Source organism: Botryllus schlosseri, chromosome 1 (genome assembly GCF_051294905.1).
Source record: "Botryllus schlosseri isolate E-star chromosome 1, Bs_hap1, whole genome shotgun sequence".
Taxonomy (NCBI): domain Eukaryota; kingdom Metazoa; phylum Chordata; class Ascidiacea; order Stolidobranchia; family Styelidae; genus Botryllus; species Botryllus schlosseri.
This window is the reverse complement of record NC_137236.1, coordinates 31,215,011-31,242,893: the sequence shown is the minus strand read 5'-3', so window position 1 is coordinate 31,242,893 and position 27,883 is coordinate 31,215,011. Positions and strand designations below refer to the sequence as shown.

General features: G+C 39.2%; 2 protein-coding genes across 10 annotated transcripts in view; both read left to right on the top strand.

The window, feature by feature from the left end:
• The window catches only part of LOC145447292 (uncharacterized), a 272,585-nt gene that overhangs the window by 241,418 nt on the left and 3,284 nt on the right, over nucleotides 1-27,883 (top strand). The gene's annotated exons all lie outside the window — the stretch shown is intronic.
• On the top strand, nucleotides 84-26,847 carry LOC145447357 (uncharacterized). 9 transcript variants are annotated; one of them, XM_080325795.1, is made up of 23 exons: nucleotides 86-472; nucleotides 530-629; nucleotides 924-1,096; nucleotides 1,206-1,296; nucleotides 2,400-2,551; nucleotides 4,466-4,556; nucleotides 6,075-6,229; nucleotides 9,244-9,334; nucleotides 10,944-11,086; nucleotides 12,378-12,468; nucleotides 12,792-12,934; nucleotides 13,081-13,171; nucleotides 16,716-16,843; nucleotides 18,607-18,642; nucleotides 18,704-18,862; nucleotides 18,926-19,022; nucleotides 22,889-22,935; nucleotides 23,219-23,287; nucleotides 23,369-23,519; nucleotides 24,417-24,524; nucleotides 24,819-24,890; nucleotides 25,617-25,703; nucleotides 26,712-26,762. In XM_080325795.1, the coding sequence occupies exons 1-21, from the start codon at nucleotides 388-390 to the stop codon at nucleotides 24,886-24,888; spliced, it is 2,271 nt and encodes a 756-aa protein (XP_080181921.1). In that variant the 5' UTR covers nucleotides 86-387; the 3' UTR covers nucleotides 24,889-24,890; nucleotides 25,617-25,703; nucleotides 26,712-26,762. The 9 variants fall into 9 exon arrangements, with proteins under 9 accessions (XP_080181928.1, XP_080181952.1, XP_080181959.1 ...); XM_080325809.1 differs by lacking the exon at nucleotides 26,712-26,762 and having other exon boundaries at nucleotides 85-472; nucleotides 23,349-23,519; nucleotides 24,819-24,882; nucleotides 25,617-25,691; XM_080325778.1 differs by lacking the exon at nucleotides 24,819-24,890 and having other exon boundaries at nucleotides 26,712-26,847.

The window sequence follows — 27,883 nt, the reverse complement described above, 5'->3', positions numbered from 1 at the left end:
TCACGCATTTCTCAGTAAATTCCCCAAGCTCTGATAGCATCACAATTTGTGTTGCCATCGCGGCATTGGTGCTCATGATCATACCACAATACCTCCAACCTTCGGTGAGATATGAAGAATGATACAGCAAAACCCTGCGGGCACAATGAAGCCACAGTCGAATGAAAGATTATTGTGCGGTGTTATTTGTGACTGCGATCATTTCAAATGTTAGCTGCTACGAATCGAGTATAGCATTCGTGACATTATTCAGTAGTTTCGACGTGGCGTTTTATTATTTAAATATTTCAAGTTCTATTCAGATACAACAGCACCTGTTAGTCGACAGCAGTATGATCTAAAGCTGCATAGCTAACGTTTAATTGATCCTGTATTGCACATTCTGAAATGATGAAAGTTTCCGGTATAAAGTTCAAGACGATGTATTTTTACATGACAGCGGCCGCGGTGGATTGGATTTCCAATGGCGAAGGTAGTGCTAATCAATTGGGTTCTTATATTACGACATGTAAGATAAGATGTTGTTCAGGCTTTACATGTGGGAATGGCAATATAGGTCAATTCCAGTGCTCTGATGAGACAGCATGTATTACAGCACGGAAATTTTGCGATGGTAAAAAGGATTGCCCGTAAGTAGAGCACATTGGGAATAGCAACATTGTAGTGGGCCAAAATATTGGACTTGAAAATTATATTTGCAAGCTGGTAAGATGGGAATTTGGTGAGCCGATATTTCTATGTTTGATGCGGATAACGATTTGGTTTTTGACTCAAATTGTTCCTGTGTATCTTTATGTTGTGTATGATCTTGTTGGAAACGATTTTAAAATAAAGACGGCCCTGAATCAAATCGACTGAAGTGTCATTTTTTGAATATACATCATTTGTCCTACGACCTTAGTAAAATCCGTGCTTGTGGACAGGGATGGATCTGATGAGCCTGCCTTGAGGAACAACAGCATCACTTACGAAGCTAACACAAATTTTTGCCGCGGGACAGGGCAATACTCTGATTCAAGATATCCTCGTATTCTGGTATACTCGATTTGTGTGCTGCCGCCGAGTCTTGAAGCATACAAGGACGAACTATGTCAAGGTCAGCATATCATAAAGTCTTCCCCTCGCCTCGCAACCACTATGAGAGATGAGAAATAAAAATACATGATATCAAATTGACATTCATTTTTATCACTGTTATTTCACAGGATCAACATGCAGAGACGGAGAGTTCTCATGTTCGGATGGTTCTCAATGCGTACCAAAACAAAACTTTTGCGACGGAAAGCCAGATTGCGAGTAAGTAAAGATAATAATTTAGCTTTAGACTCCATAAACAAAATTCAGAAGATTTATCATACTGTAAAAACATCACATGATTCCGAGCAATACCCTACACAAAACTAAATTAGTTATTCAATAGCTTCAGAAATTACGACTCTTAAATCCATAAGGGTCTATAATGACAAGATAGAATAATGGTGAAGCGTCCGGCTTCTTGGTCGGTAGGTCGTGGGTTCGATCCCCGGCCGGGTCAGACCAAAGACGTGATTATTAACACTGGCATCGCAGTGAACTTCCTGCTTGGAGCTTATGCATTACTGGGAGAGCATGGAGGGGTGGTGCATGACTGGGAAAGCCGTACAAGGGTATATCTGCATCTTCCTTGTCCAGCGGCATATCCACATCATGCATTCATGGTATGCATATTCACAGATCGTGTGTATTTCTATAATGAGTCGGTGTATATGCCGCAAAAACATCAACGAAAAAAATAAACTACGTCCTTTCCTTTCAATGCGTCTGGACGTGGTTTAGCATTTGTTTGGGAGAGACTACTTCATGATTGCGCGATTTCAAATTGTTAAATGTCATTCTCATCTTTTTTGCTACATTGTCTGCTACTTAAGCAATAATGGTGTCCGTTTATTATAGATCACCATTCACCAGGCAATGCTCTCTCTTGGTTGATCGGTATACCACGAGAATTGATGAACTTGGCATTGTAAATCATGCAGTTAGTTCGCTCATCACTTCTGGTTATACATGTGATTCACCATGGTATATATTCGTCCGACCACTTTATTTTATCGTTCAGCATAGTTGCTATGAAGTTATTGAAATATCAAGAAAGAAATCTCGGGACTTGCCATCACGACAGTCGTAATTCGATTGTACTAAGCGCGCCAAATCCCCTGCACCCAATGGACAAGTTCAGTTTGTCATTAAAATCATATGACTCGGGTGTGTGTATCTTGATATCCTCATTCACGGAAGCCCTAGGGTCGATTGAATCCAGTGTAAGCACAAATGATATATAGTTATCAAAATGTAATCTGGCTGATATCTAATAGTTTACCGTTAGCTTTTTTCAATTGACTGAATATTGTCTTAATATTAAGTGATGGGTCGGATGAACCGCCGTTGAGAAATTACACGGCATCGTACAATCACCATGATACCTACTGCCGTGGCAAAAGCCGTTCTGGAAGTGGACGCTACGTGTGCTTGTTACCGTCGAGTCTATTGTCACAATCGGCGCAATTGTGCGATGGTGAGATAGTCAATCAAAATATTCCTGTATACTGTTGAGAAATACATTGATATAGAAATAAACAATTATATTTTCGTCTAACACCGGGTTTCCTCCTGTATGAATATGTATTATTCAATTTTATATTTAATTTCCTTACTTCCAAGTGTCTCATCAATTATTACTTTCCTCATGACAAAATCTATATCGTGAAAGTAAGTTTAAGTTTAAGTAGACGTCAAACCTGTTTAAAACATTGGTTTTCAACAGCCGGTCCGCGGACCGGTGTAGGCCCATGGCAAGTTTCCTTCCTGTCCGCTGAGTAAATCCAAATTTGATATCCTAATTCCAAAAGCAAGAAGTTGAACCCTTGTCCATTAATTAGGGAAATAACACCTCATATTTTAGAGTGATTCGTCAGTTTGAAACCTATTTTTCTGTATGTTGAGTTGACCCTGGCCTACTTTGGGCGTGCGCTGCAATGATGCAAGTGTTTTACCAAAATGTTTATAAAATGCAACAATCAAACAAATTAATGGTATTTACCAGAACCTCACGGGTTTCGCCTTGCAGAAACTTCAATAAAACTACCTATACATATCTACTAGAAAATGGAAGCAGTAAATGAACTTTCCGATATATTACATTTCAGTTTCATATAATCGTCGTAATGGAATTGAGTGTTAATTTTGATTCCTTCAGATTCGACTGTTCCCAACATTTGTTTTGATATTTTACTGGTCCGCGAAGTCAAAAAGGTTGAGAACCACTGGTCTGAAACGTAATGTAACCAGACACCACTTTCGTAAGTACTGTATAGCAGTGTTGGGATGACTCGAGTCATGACTTGACTCGAGTCAGACTCGAGTCGCCTTTTTCGCATGACTTGACTTGACTCGAGTCACTTTGCTAAAATGACTTGACTTGACTTGACTCGGCGTATCAAAAATGTGGATTGACTCGTGACTCCGAGCAAAATTCACGAGTCAATTTCAAGTCATAAATTAATCGGTGTCGATAAAAATCACTGTATCTTGCATATGTTCGGATTGTTCGCGAAACGCTGGTGTAACCCGTGAGAGCGACCAATCATTCAATGATCGTGCGTTTTACTGAGCCTCCATTGTTCTCTCACAAATAAATTGACCACAAACGAAGCGATCGAAGCTTACAGCATACGTTGTCGTAAACTAGTATAGTACAGTAATGTAATAGAAAATTATCTACCTTAACCAAACCTCTTGTTTTATTGATTTTGAATTCGAATATGGTTTACATACACCTCAACCATTGGCGCAAACTCGAATTGTATCATATCAATGTGTATAAATGGTTAAAGGGTAATGTATTGCATCTTATCAATTCGTTTCTCTATTGCCCATTTTGGTTGGTAACTATAAACTGAGGCTACGTATATGTGAGCGATACAGCGCCTTCTTGGGTGTATATTTAACTCTATATTCGTTCATCGGTTCGATATCAATGACCACTCAATCTGTATTTCAGAAAGCTAGCAAAATGTAATGACGTAATCATGCCTCATACTAGGAAAAGGCAACTTGACTGGAATTTTGACTTGACTTGACTCGAGTCAAAATATGCAATGACTCGTAATGACTCGTGACTCGAAGGTAGTGACTTGATCCCAACACTGCTGTATAGTGACAGTATGAATACTCCTTCGAGTATACTTCACCTTGACCTCGGCAGGATCTGGGAATTATTTACCAAACCCAGACATCATCTTGGGATTTGTTGTATCGTAAAGGTTCTTCTTCTATACATATGTGGGGCTCTGTTCAATCCTATTCCTCTGGCACATCAACGGGAGATGCATTTGTTCTTGGTAACTTACCGTTTTACACAAAGCCGATATATGCTTGAATTTGATTTTACTCCCGTTGCAAAGTTAGAAGCATCCTCTTTGCTATCTAGGTTCATCATGTTCAGCCAGTGAATTCACTTGTTCTGACGGGTCCAAGTGCATCGCCGGGGAAGATTATTGCGATAGATATGCCGATTGCCTGTGCGTATTTGATTTGAATTTCATAATCTCTAGAGCACTGGTTCTCAATCAGCGGTCCACGGACCGGTGCTAGTCTCTGGCAAAGTTCCTGTTGGGCTGCCAAATTATTTGGAATTTCATATCTCAATACTAGAATGCAGGAAGTTGGACTCTTTACCATTAATTATTGAAATTAAACATCAATTTTTGAAATGATTTAAAAAATTTGGAACTTATATCCTTATGGGTGATATCACAATATATGGTGCATGGTGTGCTTTGGATTGGCGTACGTCACAATGCTGCAAGTGCTGCACGAAACTGTTTAAAAGTATCCTATCACTCGTTTCGGAACTGTTATATGCTAAAGCTATAAAGACATGTTTAGGAAATCTAGTTAAATTTCGACAGTACAAATTAGCCACAATTAGCAGTAAAATAGAGAAAATCAAAAAGCAAACTCGCATTTTACAGCACTTCGCCTTGCAGAAGCTTCAATAGAGCCAGCCCAAACACGCGTAGTATCAAAAGGCATCATTAAATGAAGATTCCAAATTTTCATTTCAGTGGCATACACTTATTGTAATAGCGATTCCTGTGAATGTTGATCACTAAAGGTTCACAGGTTCGCAGAATTTATCTTGATGATTTACCGGTCCGCGAGATCGAAAGAGTTTGAGAACCACTGCTCCAGAGCTCAATACATATATTATATATATTCAACTCGAAGACTTTCCGATTGCCTCTTTTTGAGAGTTAACGGCACACTAAAGGGATTTAAACCGAATGAAAAGCAAAACCAAAAAGGCGAAGTATGACGTAACCATGACAATGACATACCATGAAGTCCTTTACTGTGCCGTTAACTCTTGAAAAGAGGTACCCGAAAACTCTTCGAGTTGAATAAATATTTTACTACAATCGATGTTGCATTGAAATCTATTGCCAGGGCTCTTTGCATTGACTACTGGGAATTAGATACCAACTTAGAAGTTCTACTACGCGTATTTTGACGAGAAAGCGAATAATATTAATATTGATCACCAATTAATTACCATACCGGTGGTGTCACCCTCTATCCGTCTGCATATCGTGACAAGAAACACGTTATAGCAAGTCTCATGAAAGGCCTTTTTTGCGGTATGAAGGATCATGGATTTGCAACGGCCGCATATGATTTCAAATGGTTCCGCGATATCGTTTCGTTACCGTATTTTGTCCCTATATCTTTAATGTTAACTAAAGAGTTGCTAATTTATCTCAAAATAATCGATAGTAACCGTCCCATTTAATCATGTCGTGGATTTCGAGTAATACGCGGATGCAGTATAAACGCTGACACTATACTCGACGATCATAGTATAGTGACCATATCAATAATATCATATTCCAGTCTTTCATCGTGAATATAGTTTTATAGGATCGACAACGTTATAAAGACCCTACTGGTAGTCCTACAATTGCATCATGTTAGCAGGCTATGAGGTGCATCGATTTACGCCGTAGATAAGTTTTATTCGTTGGTGAAATTTCGTATAGGGACGGATCGGACGAGCCGCCACTGAGGAACAGTTCAGTGACTTACGGCGATGACGTCATCTTCTGTCGAAGTCACCGCACTACCCACATTAGCTCATACTCTGTATGTGTGCTCCCGCCCGACCACGTACCATATGTGGAGAAGTTATGCGCCGGTAAGGGTTAAGGTGTGCATTATACCTACGGAGCAACGCGAAGTAATTAAAGCAATACTGATTGATGCTCAAGCAAAAGTAGAACTATGAATGGGTAACTAATTACGTGTCTTTGTAGAAATTCTTCAGACATTTCAGCAGAAATGAAAATTACTCAAGTAAATAGTCGCATAAAATGGGATACGTGAAATGCGTCGTCAGCGTTGAAAATTTCAAGACACCGATACATTCGCAATAGTGATAAATTACTACCGCAGTCACAAATACTTGCGATTTTTAAATTATTTTCTGTACAGGGATACAGTGTCTATATCGAACGGTTTAAATGTCGATAGCAGTCAGAAAGACATTTCAATTCACACAAGAAATTCTTTTGACTGGATATTGTGTAAAATTGTAAAATAAATTGTCAGATGACTAAATTGAGATGCATTTTGTTGATTTTGGTAGATTCAAAACACCACAAGATAGTGATTGAATGAAAATATTGAAAGGAGTAAAAACGGCTCGAAGTACTTTTTCAACCAGATATCAACCCTTGCCTAACATATGCGACTATGCTAACACCACGACCTTAGTCTAAACCAGTGATTCCCAAGCGCGGCCCCCAGATAGCCTTCTTGCGGCCCCCAAAATATATTAATAAATCGATTTATGACAAAAATAAAATTTATATTTATAAAATACTCTTGCTTGGCTTGTGGTTTTTAATTATAGAATTGCAGGAAAGTTGTGAGTATAGACTGCTAACGTTATGTCACTGCTGTTTCAATGCAATGTGCCCTAACTTTCCAGTTGAACGAGCAGTAGCTATAGATATAAATAGGTATTGATAACTTTCAAAACCGGGGGAAAATCTCTTCCTCGTGGTCGCTTGACTAAAAAAGAAAAAGAGGCTCAACTCCCGGAAAATACGGTTTTTCTTTCACATTAACAGGTGGTTGACTGAAAAAAAATTTCCCGGTCCAGCTCCGAAATAGCCGCCGTAGCGTTCTTACAGTGCTGACTTAATGCATATCAGTCGAATATGGCCCTATATGTAACCAAAATCCTCAAAAAAGAAGACAAAATATCAAAAAAGAAGACACTTTAAAAAAAAATCAAAAAGAGGACAAATCATTTTAAAAGAGGACGTATGGTAACCCTATGATAACTAGATGTGCAACACGTGACTCACGGTTGAATACGCCGAGATGCATACTGCTTAGTCGGGTAAAAGAAGCATAATTGGTAGTCCTATCTTCAGGGCCGTTACTGCCGCACCCCAAACCCCTCCAATTGAGGGGGCCGAGCTCGAATGGGCCCAAAATCATTTCGTGAATTGGCATAAATTATGGAGTATTTTCTGAAAATTTATGCAACTTCTTCAAAAAATTTTCGCGCTGGGCGCGATTTCAATTCGCCGCATATCTTATTGGGTACTCTTCCCCAAGTAAAAATACGCAAGATTCATAGAAATGGGCATATCAGCGTTGGTCATGACCGCACCACAACGCACCAAGACATATAAAGTTTTAGGCCATGTAACATGTGACTCCAAGAAGTGTGAACGATCGGCAGCGAGAAAGCCATGGCCGTAAAGGACTGCTTTTATGCTGACCTAAAACTTCGAAATACCAAAAACTTCGTTATATATACAAAATACATATAGGTTTATTTGTCCATATAGGCGCCTAAATGACTGGCGCCGAATATTCTTGTCTTGGCAATCTGAACCTCACAAGACAAATACCATATCGCAGGAAAGAAAATTATATGCCAGCGAAGAAATACCAATTGATCTGAAATTGTGTGATCTTCTAGTTTAGTAAGTTTGGGCAATTCTAAATTTTTTGATATAGCAGACAGGATGTCACAAAATAACAACATGTGAAGAAGTCATACCTAGGGGTCTGCCCGCCCGAATATGTTTAATTTTACGGGGTCTGCAGTCTCAAAGACACCTCTCACTCAGCTCTACCGGTAAAGCGGATTACGTGGGCAAAGAGGACAACCACGCAATTCCCGATCTTATTCACCGATTTTATCATGAATTATCGAAATATTCGGGCGTCGCGCTGTCTCAATAAACAGTACAACTTTAATTTCGTGGCAAAAGCGAACAACGTCATGCGTGGTCATGGTCAGTTTATCACCCTATGGGAGCCCGGGGTCCTGACGAAGTGCCGTTACGTTCCTGCCAACGGGTATACCCCGGATATGTTTAATTCCTATTGAGGGGGCCTATACCTTTACAAACACACCTCACTCAGCTCTACCGGTAAATCAGATTACGTGAACAGAGACAAGATGAAAATTGATAGCAATACATGCAATTCCCGATCATATTGACCGATTCAGTCATGAAACTAAAGAAATTTCTCGCGCTTCGCGCGTTTAGACGAGAAAAGCTGATTCCCTCAACATACACCCAATGCAGCAGATAAGTAGCGGTAAACAGTGTACAGATCTGAAATCTCGCCAGGGCAATAAAACTACTCCGAAATAGCCATGATGACTGTTTGGGTCCGTTTCATAGCCGTAGTATTCGTGCGGCCCCGACCGTACTCTGAAATTCTAAATTTGGCCCTCACACCGAAAAAGTTTGGGAACCACTGGTCCAAACCGTAACAAATAGAACACTTATAGATACAAGTTCACAGAGTAATATTTGAATTCTTGGACGAGTACTGTGTTGCTGGTCACCTCAGATAGCAACATCAAATCTCACAAGTTCACGTACCATGATGTCTTCTTTTGGCTGAAATATATAATTCGAATTTTAAATCCAACGACTAAAGTGGCGATAATATGATTTTCCTCTACATAGCAAAAAAGATATTGCTCTGCAGTCATTGCGATCCAGTAAGGGGCAAAACGACCATCAAACATCCAACTTTTTCTACGTAGCTTAATTACTAGTACAGTATAAGTCAGCAGAACCAGAAACAGTCAGCGCCGTGGCTGATGAAGAACTCCTGATGGTGTACCATCCATTACGTCAATATAACATTTCTACATATTCATGTTCACAGGAACCACTTGCAGACATGATGAATTCCCGTGTCTAGATGGATCGACGTGTCTTTGGAATCGGTACTTCTGCGATTCGGACCCGCAATGTCGGTGCGTCTATATAGATTTAGATATTTTGGGTTGCCTTTCATATTTGCAAATGTAGCCATTGGGGATGGTGCGAGTCCCTTAAATGTTTTCGTTCGCTTTGGGACTTCTTGGAAATGCTCCCGTTCTTATATCAAAGGTTCTGAATCTGCGGTACGCCAGCAGTTTCATTTTTGAGGCACTGTGAAAATATTCGGCCGCAACCATTTTAATGCTTATGTACGAAGCGAGAAAAAATGTTTAAGGTTACTACCTATAGTGCATAAACCCTTATGATCTTACCGCTGTGTACCCTAAATCTCCTCAACTAGATTAACTGTAGCGAATTTTAGTTTTGTCAAACAGAGCTCGCCGTTGAAAATTTTGAAAAACCAATACCCCTTTTGACTTTCAGAAGCATTTGAAAAAGTTTTAAAAAAAGGTATGTTATTTGAAAAAAAAAAGATTCATGCAGTAACCTTTAGTTAGATGATAGAAATACAACACACAATAAAAACAATCGTACAATAATTAGTTATTACATCACATGATGTGATTAGACTTTTTGTTTTTTAAACTCCCAAAGCTTCACTTCTGCTGTTCGAAGTGAGCCAACTTTGGTGGGTAACGTTTTTCAGCCAACCTAACACTTTCATGAAATAGCCGCGAAAATTCGAAAAATTGGTATTGTTGAACAACCCTACCACACATTCATTGGGCTCGATCGAATGATAATGAGGAGTTTTTTTTTATAAGAATATGCGGCATCACAGATCCCTTGTTCCGTAAAGAAAACATACGATGTCCAATTTTTCACATTTTTTATTTTATTTTCAGCTTCCTGTAAAGCGAATAGGGTTGTTGAAGGCGCTTTTCATCCACTCGTAGCGCCCGTGAATCCATCAGGCCCATGAGATAATAGGTCATACCCATCTCTGCCGCTGCACTGAAAGTTACGTTTGTGTTCTCGCTCAAGCTCGCTTCCGGCCCAAGCTTAATGGGGGGGGGGGGGGGGGGTGCGATTTAATGCACAATACAGTCATTCGCTAGGTACGCAAGAAGGACAGAACTTGCACAATAATGACATTACAAAAAGGATGCTAGCCCTCTAACGCTATAAGTACCCTAACCCTAAGAAACCTCACCCCGACCCTAATAACAATCATTTACCAGCCCATCCCATTGACCCTAACCCGAAATTGGAGTTAAAAATTGGATCTGAAGCACACATTTACAGTTTATACGCGCACTTACTTTATTGCGCAAGTAGCGACTGACCTTGTTTTGCATGTGTCTGACCTTATTGTCCATTGAATTCCATCAACCATGGAGACGTTTAATATTGACCAGAGTGAGGTGATTTATTATAATAAATATTTAGTTATGATCGGAATAGCGCGATATTTCAAGCTTGTTTAGCGTCAAGGTCCATCTTAAAGTGTGTTGTATTTCCTTTTATGCCTATCAGGGGCGTTGAACCAAGCGAAACTACTGTATTTTCAAGGTTTGCTCGCCTAACACGAACGTGAACCGAATGATCCTACCCTCCAGGCCATCATACTAACCACCGAGTTCCAATCTGTGATACTATTTATCATACATAAGTTGGCCAGAATGTGCAATTCTTGTTCAGAGACGGTTCAGACGAGCAATATTTTGACAGCAGTATGGTGTATAACTCGAATGTTAGCTTCTGTCGTAAGGCGCATCCGGATAGTTCACGCATTTGTAAGCTGCCTGAAAGAACGCCTGTGGATGGATACACATTTTGCGAAGGTACGACAATAGTGGAATATGCGATTATGAAATATACCAGTGGTTCTCTAACGGGGGTCCGCGAAGCCTCTAAATCTGTGGTTCCCAACCTGGGGAGCGTGAAAGAATCTCAAGGGGCGCGCGACGAATCGGACAACTGATTTTCTTGCGACCTTTGCACGATTTACCTCAAATTCACGCGTGTTTCTCTCTGTGTAGACCGAATTTCATATTTTTGAATTCTCTCATCAACAGTCATAACCTTCCATGCCATTAAACAATCTGTTGGGGTTGCTGGCATCCCGGTTCGATTCTGTGATTTGAAGATAAGGGGGGCGCAAAATTTTTCACTACCACAAAGGAGGGCGTGTTTAAAAAAGGTTGGGAACCACTGCTTTAAATGTACAAAATAGTTGATAACCTAATTTGTATTATTTTAAATTAGGAAAATCACGAGGCAGTTTCGCTTCATTACTAGTAGAACTCATATTAATAGAATCGCCGTCTGAGATGAAATATCCTGCTGTGCAGACTCACATTAGTTGCTATATTGTCAATAGCCTACTGATTCAAATATTTTGCTGTATACAGATCTTTTGTTGGGGATTATGTAAAAATTAAATAGTTGGATTAGCAAAGTCAATCACGGTGACATCGAAATGTTCACAAAAATCCATTTTCTCCTGTGATATAGGCCTCCAGAGCCATTTTTTCATAATAACGTTCAATAAAAAATTGTCAATTTTGGTGCCATCATTGTTGTGACCATACCCAAGTGTCTCCTAGGAAGCGATATATTTCATTATTACATTCGCCACCACCTTTCTTTGTCTAAATGGATTTTCAGCACTCGTTCATATGAAATCGAAGGCGCGGATTTTCAAGACACGACCACATATTTCAAGAAATTCAGTTGCAGAATTTGCTTCGAAATCGACCCAATTTCTACATAAATAGTATGATGTTATTTTCAAGGAAAGTCATTTTGTTCCTGTCTATCACTAGCCTACAGTTATCATTTGCACAAGACAGAATACGATTGTGCGATAATTGAGGTAAACTTGAACTAAAACATCGGGGGGTCCGCGGAGGTCCGTGACGGTCAAAAACGGGTCCGCGAAGACAAAGAGGTTGAGAACCACTGAAGAAGACGGTAGCAGAATGGAAATTGTATGAAAAGTCTGGTAATAGCACATAAAAGCTTTTATGTCAAGAGATCTAATTTCTGTTCATGTTACTGCGTAATGGAGTTATAATGCATGACTATAAATTTTGATTTCGTCTATTCACTAAATAAATATGCTCTGTTCAGGCTCGGCGTGCCACTGGAACGAATTTTCGTGCGACTCCGGGTCAACATGCATAGAAAAGAGAAATTTTTGTGATGGAAGGTCCGAGTGCAGGTGTGTAGTATCGCATGTTATCTGTTGCTGATTTACTTTGCTAAAGTTTGAGGTACCAACATACGTTGTATACTAGTATTGATATTTACTGACATTTGACGATATTTTTGCGGACACTTCCATCAGATCGGAAATGAAACTGTTCATTTTGTTGTAACTAGCGAAGCCAATTTATCGACATATAAACACGGGCATTTGACATGAACGCGAAACGATCACGTTATGTTTTAGGTTAGGAAAATCAAACAATTTGGTTCTTGTCCATTACCAAATGCCACATATACCAAATACATGATATTTTATTGTAATTTGTCTCGTCACAGGGATGGATCGGATGAGCCGTGGAGGAAATCTGAATATATTGATATAAATGCCACATTATGCCGCAAAAAGACGGACAGCTTCCAATATTCGCTATGCGAATTACCAGCCGAACTGGTTCCGCATCACGATGAAATGTGTGATGGTATGAATTTGGTGCCTCTTTTTCATTTCTGATTAGGAAAATCGACACTGGTTTGTCAATTCACAAAAATGCACTGACTAATTGTGACAACTGTCAATTCATTTTATGCCCAACATTTTCAAAATGTGTCGTTTCGCCGTTTCCAGGCTCTTCCTGCAAACCGGGTGAATTTTCCTGTGCCAACGGAAGGATGTGCGTTCCTCAAAATCAGTATTGCAATGGAATTACTGACTGCAAGTACGTACAACAATCGGTGATCTATTTTAGTCGATGTGTGCTTTGGTATTTCTGTATCCAATGAAAGACGAAGTAAGAGTGCTTATGGGTCTCTGAAGGACACCGATATCAAGTATGACTTTAGATTTTCAAATTTGCCCTAGTTTATGGTTTTGGGCTATTTTGACTAAAATCTCATATTTACGCATTATTGGCTAGTTAACAAAAAACAGCTCACTCGTACTACAAATTTCGGAAATTCAACCTAATCGTTTTTTGTCATAATGAAGAGATTTTTATGTCATAATACAGCAACTTCATAAATTTTATGGAGCATTAGATATATCCCAGTTGATGACTTTTTCTGATAAGTGTCCACATGAACTACTGAGATTTTGTTCCAATAAATCCATTATCCATGTTTGATATAAGTCGAATTCAAAATAGTCACATGAAACACAATAAGGATAGTTATTATTAATCTTGAGATACAAAGTGTTGTAACACCATTTCGCTTGTGAGCAATTTTGGGAATGCAGTCACTCAACATGTTCCAACAATGCTCTACCATCATATGTTCATCTAATCTGCATTGATTTAATTATTTTGATGTCTTGGTTGAACCATTTCACTTGCCACTTGCTTTCTGCCATATGCAGAAAACAATTTTTGAATCAACTGTTTGTAGTTGAGATCTTTTGATTCTGCAAGAAGTTTTTTACTACATCCTTGAAGCTATTTCATGCCGTGAGCCCATTTCTGTCTGCGTGAAATTTAAATCTTTCACCCGCATTCTAATTCGAGGTCTCTCGAAGATACTAGCTTCAAGTTTCCACTTTGAGAGTTCTCGAAGTTGTCTGCAGATGTTCTTGAAGCAATTCCACTCTTCGCTTAATGCTTTGACGAACTGCTTTATGAGTAGGAATGACAATTCTATCTATACCTGGGTATGCACCATTGGGCTCATTGAGTACATTGGGTATTCCAACTTGAACACTGGGTCATTCTAACCAGTCTTTCTTGCGTCAGTGTTGGATTGTTGCTCTTCTGCCGCATAAACATATAGAAAATATCGGAACTTAGTATAGCCACTAGGGTTGTCCAAAATTTGGAAAATCTTACAAATCCTCCGTTGTAATGTCTTATTCTATAGATTATTGATAAAAAACGACAATGGGCCTAAAAGAAACTCACAGGAAGACCGTTAAGATTTCGTGCAAAGCGTTTGAAAGTAGCTGCCTAAGAATGGGCGTGCCACCGACCATAGAACGGCGTGAAGACTAGTAATCACGAAATCACGGCTCTTGATTTGCTAATCGGCTATGCTTCAATGGCCACGAGAGCAGCAGCTTGTTGATTAGGTGATCAAGAAGTCTGCTACCGGCGGCGATTGTGAAAGCGCATTGCATGTAGGTTGGCAGATAATGGTTTAGGATTGATTCAGGGTATGTTGAGGTACGAAATACATGACGAACAAACAACAGCTGCTTCACAAAAACCAAAGCATGACCGCTTTATTGTGAAGGAAACCGCCGCAGCCTATATGCCTTGTTTTCAACGAGGGAAAGCATAGGCGCTTATGCAAGTGGCGATGGATTCCTAGTTTTAGAAAGGATATATCATTATTGAATACAAGTATAAAGCTTAACAACGACACTATTAGTTGTGTGATCTTATCGAGCTCAGGTGGTAGTACATAGTTGAAGTTTTGAATGCTCTAAGAATCGGCGGGTTATGCTTGGCACTTATCAGATGCTTACATCAAATTGTATTCACTTGCAAGTGTTGTCAAAGTCCTTAATGATGACGCAGGAAAGCGGTGTAATAGTAAGCACATACTATGCTGGATATGATATGTCAATGATATGGCAAAGTCCTTAATAAACGCGCAGAAAAGGAATGCAAAGGTAAGCACAGAAAATACTGCATAGAGCATAGTATCCAGCATAGTTTGTATATCATATCAAGCACAGTATGTGTGTGCTTACATTTACACCTCGTTTCTGCGGCATCATTTGGGACTTTGAAAACACTTACAAGTGAATTCAATTTGCTGTAAACATCTGATAAGTGCCAGGCCTAACCGTCTGATTCAGCCGATCCCTAGAGCATTCACAACTTCAACTATGTACTACAACTTGAGCCCAATAAGATCATACAAATTATAGTGTCGTTGTTAAGCTTTATATTTGTATTCAATAATGATATATCCGTTCTGAAACTAGGAATCCATCGCCACTTGCATAAGCACCTAAGCACCGCTTTCCCTCGTTGAAAACAAGGCATTTAGGCTACGGCGGTTTCCTTCACAGTAAAGCGGTCATGCTTTAGACGTTTTTGTGAAGCAGCTGTGGTTTGTTCATCATGTATTTCGTACCTCAACATACCCTGAATCAATCCTGAATCATAATCTGTCAACCTACATACAATGCGCTTTCAGAATCGCCGCCGGTAGCAGACTCCTTGATCACCTTATCAGCAAGCTGCTGCTGTCAAGGTCATTGAAGCATAGCAGATTAGCCAATCAAGAGCCGTGGTTTCGTGATTACTAGTCTTCTCGCCGTTCTATGGTCGGTGGCACGCCCATTCTTCAGCAGCTACTTTCAAACGCTTTGCACGAAATCTTAACGGCCTCCTTGTGAGCTTCTTTTAGGCCTAATGTCGTTTTTTATCAATAATCTATAGAATAAGACATTACAACGGAGGATTTGTAAGATTTTCCAAATTTTGGACAACCCTAATAGCCACTTTTAAGCACAGCAGAAAATTTCTCATTTTCGTGTCAACACGAGCCACATGAGTATTCTAGGTAAAGACAAAATTAAGGGCTCCATACTCATCTTTCATCTTGATAGAGTGCCCAATTGGTACAGGAGCAAGTATATTTCCGTTGTGCAAAATTACAATTTTGGACTAGGTCCAATACTCATTTTATATAAAAACAAAATAGTTCACACCAGGTCATCAAGTTCATATTCATCGAATAACCATGGACAACATGAGTTTTATTCATAGTCAGTTTTCTATTTATGTGAAGTATAAAGTGGAAAAAGCAACGAATTACTCCTAGTAGTTTATGCATTTATGGAGGAAATACATTATTTTGGGTTATTTCGCGGTATATCTATCTTCTAAACTAGAGTCAATCAGGCAACAATTTTATCAAATTCGTCTTCTTCAACATTCAAAACATTGTTACATGTTATGCCCCAAAATATTTTCTTTCATTATGATGACCAGCGTATAACTGTATTAATTATCACGCTGAAGATGTCACTGGTAATATCCCCACTACGATTAGCGTATCGAAGTGTTATATGATGTAGAGAATGGTTTATTCTTTATATTATAATTCGTTCGCAGTCACAGTCTGGGTTTCTCTCAGAAACCACATGAGGATAAATTTGGGTAACGTGCTAGGGATATGAGTAGTGCTACAAAAACCGAGCTGCCGAAAATGCAAGTTCTGTTTTCACCGTGATATTGGACACACACAATTTCATAATAATTAAGAATCCCTGTAAACATCTTGTTAGATACCTTATTCAAAGCTTTTTAATTTCAGAGATGGGAGCGACGAAATTAGCCAGTCAGAAATGGCTAATTTTACGGGAAGAATATGCCATCGAAACGGGAGGCAATGCATGATATCTGACTCGAATCTATGCGATGGGGTTCCACTGTGTGACCACAGTAAGTCCAGTGTAGGATCACATTATATCTGCCACTTTTTAACGCAACACCTATCTCGTTGTTAAGACGGGCATTTAAAAAACGAATGCCGGTGGTGTCATCGCCATATTGTGGATCCATGGTAGATTCGGACGTCCTAGTTACAATATCGGCCATGTATTTATCGGATATGAGCTTGGATTCAGATTTAGACAAGAAAATCAAATGGATTTACAGAGCTTGATTGATTTAGATTTAGCAGAAAATTTGTATTTAGGATTTTCTATGCTGGATTTGACTTTGGGCTTGTTTTTGGAATTTCTGATACTTTACAACAGGGCCTGATAACCTATCGGGCAAAAGGGCCACATGCGGTTAACGAACCGTCGTGCGAGCCATATTAGGTATATAGCGATGAACGGTGGATCTATCTTCATATGCACAAAATTGATGAAAATTGATGGTCTGCATGGATTGCGCCACAAAGAATGCTGGTGAAATCATTGATAAGACCCTCTTATACAACCGATCTAGACAAGCTGTTATCACCACGGAGTTGATTGAAATTATATCGGGAATGACAGCTCTTTAATATCGATTTCTGAACTGTTGGGTTATGATTCCATGGCGTCATGGAAGGCTGGCGTGCATTAGTTTTTAGACCCGCGAAATTTATTTAAGGTAATGAATTAATTCGGTCGATAATATTAGTAATTGCCTATATTGCACATAATATGGGTCGCATTTGTACCGCAGTACTCAGATTGTTAAGGGGATGATAAACGGCGCCTGACCATATCAATATCTATATTTTCTGTCAATTTGAGTCGATCATTTATGAACAGGTTTCATCGCCTAGAATCCTTCTGGAAGCGCACACTATTAAACAGAAGCATCCCAGCAGCCTGAAGCGATACTGAGGATATTCCGTTCTCACATAATTGCGAATCAAAGAATATTTTTTAAATTACGTGCAGTTTTAATTTAACTGAGCGGTACTACCAATTTAAAGCAAGAAATCCAGTGGCACTAGAAGAAAACCTTAGAATTGAATAAGTCTGCGGCGGAGTACTCTAATTGATGGTAACGTACAAATAATCACTAAAAATGTGGATGTATGGCCCCTCCTCCTCGTCTGGATACGCCACTGCGTCAGAACTGTAATTTAGACATCCACATTCAAAATTTGTCGACCTAGCCCATTAGATTTTGACTTAAGTCGCAAGATCACAACAATTTTCGATAACAATTCATTTATAATAATATATCAGATTCTGATAAATACCACGCTACACCATCCCTGCTATACCATTTTAATTAGGACATTTGAAAATAATGAATCAGTCCTTCCTCAATGCTGATCTTGGTGATCTTGATGGGATGCGAAAAATTATCTGGATGTGAACATGCATTTGGATTTCAACATCGGAAAAAGGATTGGAAATACCATTTCATCTCGTGCACAGATGCGTGTGCTCAACTAGTTTTCCATTCTTGGTTTTGTTTTACTCGACAATGTTTGCTGTAGTTTTGTGCAACACCCGAATTGTAATATGTATGTAAAATCACCAAAGTCTCATTATTCAGTACATGGTTTCGGAAGAATGCTAGATATCCTAATCTGACGGTCATGTAGAGTATAGCAACGACAAGACGACCACACTGTCTGCGGAATAAGTATAGTCGAATTCAATTCTTTAGATCGCATGTCATGCAGGTCACAAGAGATATGTTTCGTTATACATTTTAAGTTTCCCCTTCTAATGATAATCTATATCTTGCAGATATAGACGAGTGCATTTGTCCTGGGGACGGAAAATGTAAGCAAAAGGTTACTTGAATTTTATGAGTATTGGTTTATGTTATCCCATAACTAACCAGACCGATCGGACAGCAAATGTTTCCAATGCCTGACAGAACCATTTGTCGTTTTACCGATTTCCAAGTTATGTGATGGCGTATTTGACTGCCCAGACCTCACCGACGAGTGCCTCTGCCAGGAAACAACTCGGCCGAAACTTTGCGAAAATGTCATGTTTGGTAAGGGACGTTTATTTTTGATCTCGAATTACTTCAATGCTATTGATTAAATCTCAATCACAGCTACGGGCGTTACGGGAAAATCAAATTTACTGTCAATTCGATGTGAGGGGAATGGAACTACAGTACAGATTAACGTTACAAGCGTATGTGACAACAGGTTGTCCACCTTGCAATAATGTCGTACCAACGTTTTATGAAATTTCTCGAAATCAATGATCTCTGCATAATTAGGATTTCCTATGCAAAGCTAGTAGTTTCTTTGCAACAACTTATAATTATTAAACAATCACTACTTTTTTATTGGACTTGTTTTTGCCGTTCTTCTGCATTGGGTAACAATGCTTGCATGACGTCTTCAAATTATGCTACTCATCTCATTCCGGCTATGCAGATCAGTTATGGAGGTGTGAATTGGACATAAGCTCATTTTCAACATACTGATCAACGTAGTGTCGACCAGCGTGTTAATTCAGATTTTCCGTGATTTTCTAGAATCATTGCTGGTTGTTAATAACAGGGATGGTGTGAACGTGAAGTTCACATTCGAGCTCTGTGTACGAACCTCAGAAATTTAGATGTTCCTTGAACCTTGGTAGGTTCTGCACTGTGAACCTTTTTCATATATTTCAATTTTGACTTCATTATAACATCTTTAGATGAAATTTATTATATTTCGACTGCTGGCCACTATATGGTTGGTGTTGGCGGCAGAACATAATCAACACTAAACGAGCATGCAGCTTGGCTATCTAAAAAAATTACTTGCTTTGTTACAAATGTTTGCTCGAACACTGAGGGACTCTTTGCAGTGAGCTTGACCCGCAATCACACAACAACAAGAGCGAAATACACTACATGTAGGTAGTCAGCAACTGATGATTATTCAACCAATCAATGATATCGATATAAAGAATGGATCTATATCTGCTAAATATCAGCGTAACAATACTCAGACGCCGAATATATTGTTCGGTCTGGCCTAGACCGTAAGGGCGTGAGCTTATATTCTTTGCGAGTCCCAGTCGAAATTGTTGGCAAAGCGACGGAAGGTATTGATTTTATGGTAATATTATATCATTTAATTGCTCCAGTTGATACATTCGGCGACGTTTAAAACTTCAATATGTACTTCAGCATTGTGGCATTATGTGGCCCGAGTCTTCGCTATAGCTATCGTGTTCATCAATATAGGCTATCACATCGCTGAAATGTAGAATTAGCAATATGACGTCACGTGACGTCATGAAATTCACGTTCTCACAGAACCTATCAAAAAGGTTCGCGTTCACACAAACCTGAACCTTCCAGAGGTTCACACCAGCCCTAGTAAATGAATTCTTCATATCGACATGAATTCAGTATTAGGGTCTTGATGAAAATTATCTCAAATGCATTCAATTCGAATGTCTAGTGACAAATTGATATAATGGAGTAACGGCCAATGCTATGGTTAGCAGCAAAATTAGGATCTGTTATTGGGAGCTTTTTTATGGCTCAGAAGTATAGCAATGCTTAATCCTATTCGTTTCCATCATGTCAGACAATCTCTGCAGCTTGTGCAAACCAAAGCAAGAACGCTATGATAGCGAAGACTAAACGAATCTGATTAGCCATTAACACGCTCCTCCGCGATAAGACAACAACTATAACAATATCCTGCTAACTATATGGTGTTGAACGTTTTCCATTTTTCACTTGTCACTCAGCATCCCATTTAAATACATGACACCGAGGGTTCTTCACCAGGAGTCTGTGTCGCAGTTTGACATGCGAATTGATATGACAGAGGTTCGTGTCACAGTTTTTCGTTGCCTCGATTTTCTGAAAAATGAAAAATAACTCGTCTCGACTTGAGGCATTTTGTGTATCGACTCGACCTTTACTCGAGTCATTGCGCTTGACTCGGTTAAATCATATGACTCGAGACATTCTCTATAACTTGATTCCAGTCTTGCGTTATATTACTGACAAAATTTATTCACTAACTTTTGAAAAATGAGACAATGCCTGATAGGCCAAAGGAAATCATCAGATAGGTCTTGGACAACCCCGGATTTCTTCATAAATAGCATATTTGATTGCGAAAAATGGTAATAAAGGGTGTTAATGAAATGGCCGTATCAGAAGGTGTGTCAAAATAAACGAGGATAAGAGAAATGACATTGAAAATTCAAATGGTTAAGAAACACTGTATTGGACAATCAGACACAATTTTCACCGTAAGCCTTAAACAACTTCCTGCTGGTGAAAAGAATTATTTTATAGTTTCATAATGTCGATCGACAGTTGATGTTATGTTAATCAATCAAATCACTCGACTTAACTGGATTCCCTATTTCAATTGCAAGCGTGGTAACTATTTCGTCATCTGAAATCTTAATATAACAACATTCAACGTTAAATCTGACTTTACTTCGTTCAATTCTATGGTTTGTATTTTAACTTCGTAATGGAGATTTCTCCAGACGACGGTTAATCGAAAAGCCTCGGAGAATGTGAAGAAATATATTGCGATGAAACATTCAGTACGAATGATTTTCAAGATCTGTACCACGGATAATTTATTGAGGCCATTGTCAGGTTCTTCTCAGCGGTAGTAATAAGGAGAAAGGTCAAGAACCAGTCACTTAAATGCAGAAGTGGTCAAAGTAGTCACGAACGCTACTCAAGTAGAAGTAGAAGTAGCGACGAAAATATCTACTCAAGTACGAGTAGAAGTACTTCTTACATAAGCAACCTAAAACTACTTCAAGTAGAAGTAGAATTGACTGACTTTAAATCTACTCAAGTAAGTAAATAGTTGTGAAAACGATCGTTATTCGTTCGCATGGACAGTCAAAAGCTGCAAATGGAGTTATGCGGAAGGTGTAGAGAGCTTAATTCATATTGAGGCATATCAGGAGGTGTCAATTTTTGCCGTAATAAGCATTCGTTCACATCATGGGATGTAAATGATAGTATTGATATGAAAATGCGATAGCCTACTAATCCTTTGTTTACTCGAAGACCCCGTTTTAGCCAATATCATGGCATGGCGCCCTTCCCCATATTATAAGGCAACTATTTCAGTCGAAGAGCAATACGGAGAAGTTGTGTCGGATACGGCTTTAACACTTTGCGCGATTACTATACGTGAACTAAAACTATGGCAGATTGTAAAATGCCATATAGTGTATAGCTTTATTTACGGAAAATATAAGGCATTACTACACTTGCTTTTATACTTCAACATGTATGTTCTCCAGACAAAAAAAAAAACTGAAACTATAATTAGAATTCAACGTATAATACTCGCAATTGAAATAAAAATACAAATACTACTTCTAAACAACGGAAAATATATTTCATATCTTTTTTCCAGAAAGTTTCACCGGTGGTCTGCTATAGACTGCTAGGTATAATAGGTAATTGCTAGATTGCCAAACGGTAGTTTCAAACGTTATGGGGGGCCATCGTTGCTGTGATGAAATATTTGATATAGGCGACAACGTGGTGTGAATGGAACCACGCAAACCGGTATGTAAATTATATTCAGCGATACTTTTGTTAAAACATATTTGACACTCCATATCTAATGTACGCGAAGCGCAACGAAAAATCGGGGCATTGCATGACTTTTATGAAAATTAAATCTTGGTATTATTGCGTAAAAACAGTTCGAATTACTTAAGCTTTTTTTTTCTTTTTGGGGGATTAAACTACTTCTACTTGACAAACTGAAAATAGCGAAAAGTAAGTAAGTAATTCACGAGATAATACGACGTAGAAGTAGAAGTAGTGAAAGATATATATACTTGAGTAAGTACCAGAAGTAGAGGGAAACTACTTGAGTACTTCGAAAAAGTAGAAGTACTTCGTTACTGACCACCTCTGCTTAAATGTTGTATTTTTTAGAAATGTTTTCCAGCATTGCTCATATCATCATCACGAATGTTCAGGACTACCTAATTTTATTATTATGCCATATCACATATGTATTGTATACATATAATACACATATGTATTGTATATCCATACAAATAGGTTGGATTGTCTGCAAATGGAAGATGAAGCTCATTGCATACATGAAGGTAAGTTGGCATGGTAGTACATTGTATGTAGTACCTTCGTACGTATCCTGAATGCGAAAAGTGCTATTGCGAAAATAAATATGTCACTACTCGATTAAGCTACCGTTTTGGGTTTATGTATGGATTCATATTTGTGAATATGACCCTAAAAGGGTCAGTGCCTCATCAACTATGAGCCTTGCCGCTGCTGCTGAATCCTTCTGTAGAGGGGATATGCTGGCAATACCTACTTTTTACTAAACGTAATTTGCGATGAGGCGTGGTCATTTGTTGTTTACTTCAGAGCCCAGAGACAATGCCTTTCAACGCAACAAGACGCTGGACTACGAATGCGGAGATCCGGTCGGCAGAAGTAAGCCACGTATACCTGGTCCAATTATAAAACGCTCTCTACCTTGTGATGAATGTGATAGGGTATTGGATTGGTATTCAGATGCCACGAAGTGTGATGGGATACCAGAATGCGACAGTTTCGTGGACGAAGAATGCCATTGTGAGACGGCACCAGAATTCTGCGAATCTATGGATGTATATGGCTACCAATATACATTGTTTGAGGAATACAGCGGCTTTCTCTACGGGGCGTGAGTTTCCATATCTAATTTCCTGGAATACGAGGTTTTCGGCCAGTATCCAGGCTATGTCGTAATCGATAATGGCAACTGCATCACTGTGCACTGTGCAAGTGTACATTTTGTCAACAACCATTTTTCTCAGAAGGCAACCATATTCGAATTGCAGTTAAACGATTTTTACGAAATATACCATTGCAATCGAGCTATCTCTATAGTGCCGAGGTCACAGGTCATCGCTTCTTGTCCTTTTCTACCAGGCAGCTCTACACTGCTGTGGGATAGTGCCCTACAGTGGTGTGGACACTAGCAAATTTCCCGGCTAATGTGATTCTATCTGCTCGCTCACTTCATTCTTTCCATTTGACCAAAGCTAATGTACGACACTATTTACACGGGCTCGGTGAGCGCGAAATTTGATAAATGGCTAATATTCGAGAGCTATGGCAGTACTAATGCCGATAATATATATTATATTCTGCTCGTGGTCATAGAAAAAGAATCAGCCCCAAATTTTGCGTCGTAATGAAGTTTGGTATTGTGACACACAATGACGTCTGTAAGAACATGCCACATCTCAGCAGCAGATGGTTACTTCCGGCAGTGTGGATGCAACTAATGACATTACGAATCGAGCGATGTTCTAATATATATTCAGTTACCGTAATACAGGGGTTATTTCGTACTTTTAATTGACAATTTCATTCATAAAATTGATACAACATGTTCCAAACTTTCTTTCTACCATACAAACTTTAAAGTGTTAAATATTAGAAGTTTTTCCTAAATAATAGCCAAGTAGATGTTGTCTGAAAGTCTAAGTCATTTTTACCCCACAAAACTATAGGTACCGCGCAACTGACCCCCCCCCCAAGCATATGTGACAGTCGCATAACTTTTTCCTAAAAGTTGCCTCCACTACGACACTGGACAACAATTACATCTTTCATTGGATATGATGTGCGACGGGACTGTCATTTGCGACAACCATAGCGACGAGCGTGGCTGCAATTCAAGGTGAATTCATTGGTCTATCGCAAATAGGAGTTGGGATGAGGTTTTGCTTACATTCGGGGCTCGGCATGCACTTACATTGCTCTTCTAAACCGATAGAAGGCGGTATAGTACTTATAAAATGAATGAGGGACGTAAAATAAGTAAAATCTTAGCAGTATGTCCACCTCGATTTTGTTGAATATAGCCTGCATGACGAAACCCCGGTGTTCGAAATTATTTACCACCTTTCTTCGAATAATCGGATTTACTAGCCTGGCGAGCAATATAATATACAGTCTTTGCCATTCTTTACAGGTTCTACTGTACAGACGAGCCTACTCCCAATATCCCGATCGAAAAGAAGTGCGACAAACAGGCAGTATAATTGTATTACGAATTATCAATGTTCCTTGAACATTTCTAACGAGCATGTAAAACAGGTCTGTATACAGACACAGAGTAGTGCGAGGCATGGATTATCCATGGACTGGATACCTTCAATTGTTTTCCGAATTCCGAATTCATACTTTTACTGATTAGGCCGGACTCGGATCCAAGTCAGATTCATAATATGTTTTTTCTACCTGTCAGAGTCTTATCGGGCCGCCGTAGTGGCGCCATTGTACCTACTGACTATATTGTAGCCAGTAGCCACCAGCCACTATCCACCGAGTTAATCCGATCATAAACGAGTCATAATATAAACCCACCTTAACGTATGGTCTAATATATTTGCAGTATACTAGGTATTGCTACTCGTAAATGATCGCATCTTGCTTATTTCAAAATTCCGACCTTGGAGTCTGATCTGACTGGGATTCCATTTTTGAGAAACATGCTTGGAGTCCAGTGGGATATCAGTCGTTTTTCCGCACATGTAGACAGTATGCACTATCAGTATGCGGCGATATTGATTGAGGGCCTTTTGCCGTATCAGTATAGTAGTTTGATTTATGAACATTGCCATCGCTCAATTACATGCGGTCATTTGGTTGATTATTACTGTACCGACATAAATCGCAGTCGCGCTCTGCTCTAGGACAGGGATTTAAAGATATACCTCCAGATGCTATAGCAACCGCATGTAATGCAAAATTCGACTCATTATTTTAGGATTGCGATAATGGAGCAGACGAGGAAGGATGTCCCCATTTCAACTGCGAAGACGATGGAGCGTTGCAGTATATTTCACTAGATTCCGTGAGATTTGAGTTGTAATATTAATTTTTTCTCAATTCGTTCGTGACACTGAGATAATGAAAGATACATTTTCATTTCAACGGATCTCTCAACCCGATCTGACCCGATGCTGACCATCATAATTTGCATTAATTTTGTTCGTTTCATACTTTAAATCGGTGGGTCTTGACCTTTTTCCCCTTAACGCTCCTTTCGGAAATTCTCATAGTTTGGCGCTAACAATATTTTGAGGACTGTACTAAAGATGATGTCGTAGACGCCCAAGTCTGGAGCATTTTTTCGGGTTTACACTCGACTCTTGGAAATATTTCGCGTTTGAATCGCACCTGATGAGCATTTGACTAATTACCAATCTGATAATTGTATGGACTATTTTCGGGATCAAATCAAGGTTCTTATAACAACTGTTATACCTATTGCGTTTGAGCCGAATGTACACACCCCAATTCGGTGACGTTGCATTTTGTATCTCTCGAAAACAAAGATCATTCTGGTCAGAAAGCTTCAAACCATGACTACTGCAAGCCTACTAATGGCTCTCACTTTTATTGAACCACGCTTTCAGATTTCGGGACGCTGTTTGCTGCAATATATATCAGAAACACATTTTAAGCGAAATATACTAACCACTGCATTCGTGGAAACACAAAATACATCGTCGGTATATTTCGCGCAAGGCGCAACGAAAATTTTGGATAATTGATCAATTTTCTTTGGAATGAATGAATGAATTTTGCAACGATATTTCATCGATATATAGTACTGCAGCGCCGAGTCAAGTCAAGTCATTTTTACAAAGTGACTCGAATCAGTCAAGTCATGAAACGAGTCATCCCAACACTGATATTATGCTGGTATATTTACTGGAGTAAATATCTGTAGTGTCGATATTCTGGCCACGGTATACCCCGAGATACGAACCAGATATTCAGATTAAGCCTGTTTTATCAGTGTCAGATGACGTGACATTTACTTCAACACCAATCGAATTCCGTCGATCACATGCAGGTATGCGACGGAATTAAAGATTGCAAGTCCGGAATCGATGAATGTCAGCCTGGATGCATCGACAGCGCTTTTTCCGACGAAAAATCGATGATAACGAGTAAAGCGATTCTTGCGCTCAGCTGGATAATAAGTAAGCCGATTGGTTTGTTATCGCCACGTTTCTGTTATAATCGTCGGATCCAAAACGGCTGGCTGTGCTTGATCGTACAAAATCATTATCAATGCATCTTTTTCTAGCTGGAACTAATGTCAATTTTTTATATTAGAACAGTACAGTAAAATATGTTATATAAAGCTCAGTTAACCAACTATGCTGCTTTTGATGTACAAACCATCATCAAAATGCCACGAGTATACAGAAAAATGCTGGCAGCACTGCAGTAATGGTTATTTTACTCAGGCTTAGGGGCAATGATCGGTTGTACGGCAGTGATAATGATAACCGTATGGTCGGCGATCAAACCATTCTTATCCGATAATGTGGCAAAATCTTCGATACGCACCAACCTCACTAGCAGATTGATATTAAGCTTATCAGTCTCTGATTTACTGGTGGGGGTGAGTTGGATGTGGGTTACATTTATTATCAGAAATTAACAATGAGCTTTGCAATTTTCAGATTTATGCGTTTTCGATCTCACTAAAGGCTTCGCAAACTAACACCGACTATTGTCAAATCGATCACGCATGGAGATCCAGTAGCACTTGTTCCGCCTTGGGTGCGATCATGGTTATTGGGTCCGAGCAATCCGTCTTCACAATGGCAATCATCGCAAGCCACAGACTATACTCTGTAATGAGGTTTGTCATGCTGTTATTAAGCTGAAATGGTGAGACATCTCTGAAAAAGAGATGATTGTTGCATAAGGTTGTATCTCTGCCCATTTTAATTGGCGTGCATGGGTAATTTGGTCACGATTCGAATATTCCAATTTGGTTCAAGACGATTGTTTGAGTACCACTGCTATGATGGCGACGTAAATGCAATATTGACCAGAGAATTTGAGATATTTTCCGTGTTCGCAACAAGCGAAACAATGTTAGTGCTTGGGTTCGCCCACTGAACTCACTGAAATACTGTAGCCGGTTGCAATATGTTTTGGATGTTGAGTTATGGCCGACCTAGTTTTCACGGTTCAAGGAGTCAAGTGTCGAAACTATATTTGTTCGCC